Below are 7114 nucleotides of genomic sequence, written 5' to 3' on the forward strand. Positions count from 1 at the left end.
TTTTTATGTTGTGTTTTGTACAAAAAGATTCATTGTAGGACAAAACCTCACATTTTACATTCTGGAATATACTAATTCACACATTTATTTGTCTAGAAATTTGGTACAGTAGTTAAATTTTATTGTCTACCTTGTGATGTGAAGATAGTGCCAATAGGTTTCCCATCAATGTCATAACTAGTTTTAAAAAGTTGGTATTGAAAGTTTGAAGAATTGAACTAGTTAACATATGTCCTGATTCAAAATGTCATCTGAAACTAAACTCTCCCTCTTCAAGATGTTCTGTCGTGTTGATCCATCTCTCTTGAGGTATTCTTGCCTTTTGACGATAATATCTTTGTCTACAATTTAGTATTATGAGATTTTGCTAGGAATTAAAAGGAACCTTCCACTTGCTATCCATATGTATGTCATATACTATATATGCCATATTTCATGTATTGTGTATGTTGTATATTATAGCCATCATATTCATATACCATGTCATATATGGTGAATGACATCTTTATGAATATGTCATATACCAATACCATGCCTTATGTCATATATTGTATGTACTGCCTATGTTACAGATCTTTCACATATCATGTCATACTACTGTATGGCTTCAACACAGTACATTTTATGCCGTGTACAGTATTACTCTACATATATGGTATATATAATACAGTATGTCCAACTACTAATCTTAAACGAGGTAGATTTAAACCCAATGAACTACCATACTGTACTGTAAATACCAACTTTTTCCAATGCCTCCAGTTGGTAATACACGGCAATAGTGATCAGTGTATGAAAGTGATACAACATGTAATGTTCAATCCACTTTCATTAGAACCAAATCCTACACAAGTCTAAACACAAAAACCAGGTAACAGTTTTCTAAGGTTCTGTCCACATTATCAAATTTTCTTTGACAAAAAAACTGTTGTATGCCCATATATAGTCATGATGTGCCTATATATGGTCATGATGTGCCTATATATAGTCACGATATGCCTATATATGGTCATTGTGTGATGTCATCATGACCATATTCAATGACCATATGTCACAGGTTTTTTTCAAATAAAATTTTATTGTCTGGGCAAGGCTTGATAAAGTGTACACATTCTGTTCTGTTATATATTGATTTCTAATACAATATTTCATTTCAGTGCATTGTTCTCATTATAGTGTGTGTAGTTCATTATTACAGTAGAACCATTTTGACGTGTATTACTAGTAACATAGTGTTATACTGATTCTGTGACTTTTATTAGTACTAATTGTATTATGCAGTAGTTATGCTTTTAGAAAAATGCTTTGAAATTGTTACAGCATGTTCTGTATATAGTAGTACTAAAATATTAATTGTAAAAAATATGTTTAGGAATGTTTATATTTGATGATTATTATTTACTGGTATACTAATGATAATACCTTCGTGAGTTTTGAAAGTTAGACAATTGAGGTCTTCATTTGATTACAAAGCTAATAATTATATTACAATGGTTTTCTCTTTAGAAATTTAAGATTTGTTTGATTATTGTTTTTTGTTACAGAATAAAAGCGCAGCTTAAAATTTAAAATTAACTTGATTGAACTTTGCTTTACAGGTGAGGAGGGTGCCCCCTTTGTGAATGATGCAGAAAAAGGTGTCACTAACGACGGCAATTTGGCCCTCTATGAGGTAAACTTTTATGCTTTGCTTATGCTACTTGAATGAAATGTTTATTGTTTATTTTAAACCAGGTTGCGGAGGAAAAACATTTTTTGATATATTGAACTGATTTTTTCAAGATACAACAAGTGTAAGTGTAAACGAAAAATTTGGAAATACAGATTTTTGAATAATTAAATAGTAGGTTAAAATGTGGTGTAACCACCTATTTGTCCACAATTTTCCCCTAATTTTGGCTTTACTGTTAAATCACATTTTGTTTTATTTATTACAGGTGTTGTGTTATTAATATTGTTGTTTTGTTATGTAAATTAACATTTGTAATAGTATTATATTGTTATGTTGTTTTTGTGTTGTGTTGTTTTGCTGTTGTTATTAATTATTGCTCGCCATAGTGAATGTCACACAATGTGTAGTTTTTTTATGCGGTACCAGTGCATACTATAATATGTGCCCTACTTCTACATCACTAAACAACATGTAAGTATGGATTTCTACTTTACCAGTTTTATAGTCGCAGTCAAGTGTGTACCATAACAAAATGTTTTATAGGATTTTATGATTTCAGCTGCTATGGGCCGGATCTGATTGGTTTCTGAGTTTTGTTTATGTTGAGAGGAATGGAACATGATTTAAAGTAGAATGTAATATGTTATATTAAATTTGACATTATAATTATTTAACTTTTATTAAAAATGATATTGCCAGTTGAGCTATAATAAAATTGAACAATATATTTTTGAAAATGTCAGATCTGTGCATTTTATTGATATTTTATTACCCTCTAGACTTGAATCTCATGGAAGAAACTCTTTTTGTGTATACACATGTATACATGCAGTTTGGCCTCTGTGCCACGAGGTATATTGTGTTGTTGTAGGATAGGCTAGCTAGATGCCATTTTCACTAGAGTCCCTGTGCGAGTACTATTCCAGCGAGCCTTTAACCTTAGGCTTCAAAGTGCTTAAGAACAGAGTAGTAAAAATGATACTACTAGTACTGCTTTCTTGCCATTTTCATTGTTTGATTTCCATGTAGCATTAGGATATTTCATGGGTACTTTTATTTTCGTTCATGTAAAGCGCATAGAAGCAATTTTATTGTATTATGCGTTATATTAGACTTTTATTATTATTATTATTATTGTTATTGTTATTGTTATTGTTATTATAATGATTATTGTTTTTGTTTGTTTTTTTTTTTAGATGTGGCTTTTTACAAATAAAGATAATAATGTATTTACTATTGGAATGGGTTACTTGGTAAATTTAGACTCATTGAGATTTTGGTATCAAACACCTCTGCCTATATATCTCACTACATCATAAATACATTCATACTATACATTAAGTTATTAGTTTTCAATTCATGTGAAAAGTAAAATAAGAAACTATTTACACGTCAAGGAAGAGTACAATAATGTTACAGATATTCCTAAAAAAATAACTTGTCAGCATTTTCATGATGGGGTACTTCTTTATAAATTGGCGGGTAATCACTTTAAGGATTTTAAGGATTCTACCGACATTAAAGTTATCTTAGATCCCAATCTTTTTAAACGTGCACTAAAGACTTACTTGTTTGCCTATGAAGCCTCTTTTTGCTGCATTTTCCATTTGTGTTTTTATTGTTGTAATCTGTTTATTTGTCTTTGTTGTTTGTGTGACTGTACTATTGTAATGCATGCGGTTCATGAATAATGACTGATTTTATGCCTTACATTGTTTTCCTCAATTATTGAGGCTTGGCTTGGGCTTCATAACCGCAAGGGAAAGGCACAATATAAATACCAAACACCAGTACCAGTCTTTAAAGATTGCTAGTGCTACAAGCATTAATGCAATATAAACTGTCTAGCTAAAAAAATCGTGCACTGCCTGAAGCAGACGTAGGGCTAGGTAAACCTTCATTTGAAATTTCTGGATTTGATACGGGTAAAATTTCAATTATTCTAAAGATACTGTACTGTATATAAGAATTATTTTCCAACTTTTAATGAAAATGTATTTCCTGATCAGATCTGTTTAATTATCACCTTTGAGTGATAACTTAGTAAAAATCCATAAATATTGATATCTCAGGTAGGATTTCTACACAGGTGATTCATCTTGCCCAGGTGTTAACTCACCATTTTTATGCGCGTGTTCCTGATTATGAGTATTAATTCTACGTGTCTGATGCTCTGGCCTTCAACTATCTAGGCAACAGTATTTATGAATTGAGCTTGCATAATGCTACTCATAAAATTAAAAATTCAAGGTTCAAAGTTTATTTACATAGAGAACATAGTAAAAAAAAAACGGCAGAGGAAAACCAAAAGAGCATATCTTGATATTTATGTTTATGACTGCATGTGTTGGAATGCAATGTAGAACATGCACATTTTTTTTTCTCATTTTATCACCTAATCATGATTTTGAATAAAACTATTTTTTAAAATTTTGGTCTGTTACTAGTACATTCTCTGCCAAAAAATGGAAATTTCAGGGAAAAAAATTGCTTTCCAATAAGATAATACATCTTTCCCACGATTAGATAAATTCAATAAACATAAAGCATTTTTCTAATTACTGAACAATTTTCATTGTAACGTCACATTCTATATGTCCAGGAGATAGGATCTCAAGCAAAGGTTGAAGTTCATTCTTTGTTGTTTTTAATTTTTTTTGCATTATTTTATGATAAAGTTGTATTTTTGATTTCTCCTCTGCCTATATGCCTTTGACAATTTTTTTTATTTGCTAAATAAGAAAACAACATGTTATTTATTAATTTTTGCCAACCGTCTTTCAAAAATATATTTTATTCTTGCACAATTTAGTTTTATTATCAAATGATAAAGAGTAAGTCTCTCTAATAATATGATGGATAAAACTTCTATACCACATGTAGAGGTTTGGGATATTTCCCAGTAGATTTTATACCATAGATTGTAGTCTGTAGTCTGTGTCTATTATAGTGTTGTTTTAATTATTTAAGCAGAAGGCCTGGTCACATGAATTAAATTATAAACAATATGTTTAATTTATTGTATATATTGTGTTTATTCTCATGAATTATTTTCACAGTTTTCTGATTTTCTTCCATGTTTACAAAATATTATTCATTAAAAAAATGAATGAAATTTGTTTCAGAATTTTAAAAACCGGTTAATTTTTTTTTCTTACAGGATGATTTTAAGCACAGGCCGAAAATATCCTCATTACTGAATACATTGGCCAATTACAAGACACTGCCAGAGCATACCCAAGAGCCAGAAGGCAGAGACAAGCAAGTAAAGGTACACTAAAAATGATAATTATTTGTAGAAATAAAAATTATAGTAATAATAGGTAGTCCAGCATTCATTACTAAGCATGGTGGAATGAGCTGTTGGCTCATCGTACTAAGCGTCAGCATTGTGTGGTAGGGTGGCCACTTCCTTTCCCCGCCGTCTTTTTCTTCTCCCATAGTAAAATGCCAGGTACCCATATATGCTTCTGGGTGGAGAGGAACAAATTTAGGCCAAGTGCCTTGTCCAAAAACACAAGCGAAATGCATAGCAAAGGGTCGAACCTCCGACCTCGAGGTTGAGAGATCAAAACTCAACTGCTGCGCTTCCACAATAATATGAATGGATTTATATGGCACAAATAAAAGAGGTCAGTTTTATATATTCTGGAGTTGCATATATTTTTTTGTACAGCTCCTTGTAGAATGGCTTAGAATATAACATGCTTAATTACAGTATTAGGAAGTGATTGATAATGATCAAAGCATTTCCTTTTAAACTACATAATTCAAACCATATGATGCCTATTAATTCAATAATTTAACAAAGCTTTATATTCTCCATTTATGGTCACCAGTGTTCTAAAATTTGATGATATATAATACATTAAATATGGCTTTGTTAAAGCAAGGCTGCAGAGGAAAAATATATGTTGTACAACTAATTTTTCCAAGACAGTTTAGGGTGTTTGATGAAAAACTTGGGAATGGTTAATAAGATATATAGATTTTCAAATATTTGTAAATGGGGGTGGGATGGGGACAAGGGGCATAACCACCCATCTTCTTGGAGTTTGCTATTGTATAATTAAACTATTTTTTTGAACAGAATGCAGCACCTCAGATGGGAACTTTGATGGGTGTATACCTACCTTGTCTGCAAAACATTCTCGGCGTTATCTTGTTTATCCGTTTAACATGGATTGTAGGCAATGCTGGAGCACTTGAAAGTTTCTTCATTATACTCATTTCATGTGCAACCGTAAGCTATAACTTTTCCTCCATCAATAGATGATAAGGCATTCATTTAATATGCTTCACTAGTTAAATATAATGATGCCGGTGATGATGATATGAAAAACAATAATAAGACTGTCTTATATACACTTATTTTATACATTATATATTATACAAATATTGACTGTTCATGAGGGGAATGGTGAAATCTATTGTGGATACTGTAGCCTATCTTCCCAAGGGCTATGGTCTACGCATCACCGAGGGGTTGTAGATTTCACCGTTCCCCAAATCTAGAGCAGTCCATATTTGTTTTAAATGCCTCATACATAGGTTCTACAAGACCTAAAGAGTAATGGAAATAGTACATACCAAGTAAGCCTAGGCTTGCTTCCTAGGCCTAGGCGGTCAAAAGGCCAATCTCTCTCAGCATCGTAGAGGTCGCGTATCCTTTACCGTTTGTGCGCCTCATAAATTACATAGCAACATGGCCTAGAGATTGCACATCGCGTGGCAGGGCAAAAAAGTACTATTCCATAGGGTAACAGTACATTTTATTGCCTGCTTCTTAACCAGTCAGATGCCTAGAATCTATATGCAGTATATAATTCTTTTTATGAATTTTCATATTATTTTAATTATATATATATATTATATTATATATAATAACTATATTATATTATTTCCCAGACTTCTTTAACTGCCATCTCAATGAGTGCGATAGCAACAAATGGTGTTGTTCCAGCTGGAGGTTCGTATTTTATGATCTCCAGAGCTCTAGGACCCGAGTTCGGTGGCGCTGTTGGTGTCCTTTTCTATCTTGGTACAACATTTGCTTCCTCCATGTATATTCTTGGTGCCATTGAGATCTTGCTTGTAAGTTTTAGTGTACAAAATTGCTTAAAATTCACTGTTTGTGTTAGTATAAAACGGCAACAAAATAAAATGTATATATATTTGAATTGTTTACCTTGATATTGACTTTTTTTTTTTTTTTAACCTTTTCAATATCTTCATCCGTACTTCTGTGACGCTGTCGTCATCAATTTCGTGGAAAGATTGCAAACAAGCAAACCTGAATTTCTAAACACATGTTGGTTATGAATTTTTGCATACATTTATTATTGGTCATGTAATTGTGCTTTATTGCTTGAAAACATTTTTGGATAGATATTAAGGCAATACACAAGAACTTTATTACCCCCCCCCCCCCCCCCCCCCCCC

At 32.0% G+C, this 7114-nt stretch overlaps 1 protein-coding gene across 3 annotated transcripts in view; it reads left to right on the forward strand.

The window, feature by feature from the left end:
* LOC117123519 (solute carrier family 12 member 4-like) overlaps positions 1-7114 on the forward strand; it is a 31759-nt gene that overhangs the window by 9832 nt on the left and 14813 nt on the right. For 2 of the 3 annotated variants that reach the window (XM_033269470.1, XM_033269472.1), the window contains 4 exons: positions 1599-1672; positions 4833-4943; positions 5763-5915; positions 6581-6766. In XM_033269470.1, coding sequence (XP_033125361.1) covers positions 1599-1672; positions 4833-4943; positions 5763-5915; positions 6581-6766 — 524 coding nt within the window. The remainder of the gene's footprint in view (positions 1-1598; positions 1673-4832; positions 4944-5762; positions 5916-6580; positions 6767-7114) is intronic. The other variant, XM_033269471.1, reaches the window with a different exon arrangement.

The sequence above is a fragment of the Anneissia japonica genome, unplaced genomic scaffold, assembly GCF_011630105.1.
Source record: "Anneissia japonica isolate Jap-2015-1 unplaced genomic scaffold, ASM1163010v1 scaffold287717_len1600092_cov198, whole genome shotgun sequence".
Taxonomy (NCBI): Eukaryota; Metazoa; Echinodermata; class Crinoidea; order Comatulida; family Comatulidae; genus Anneissia; species Anneissia japonica.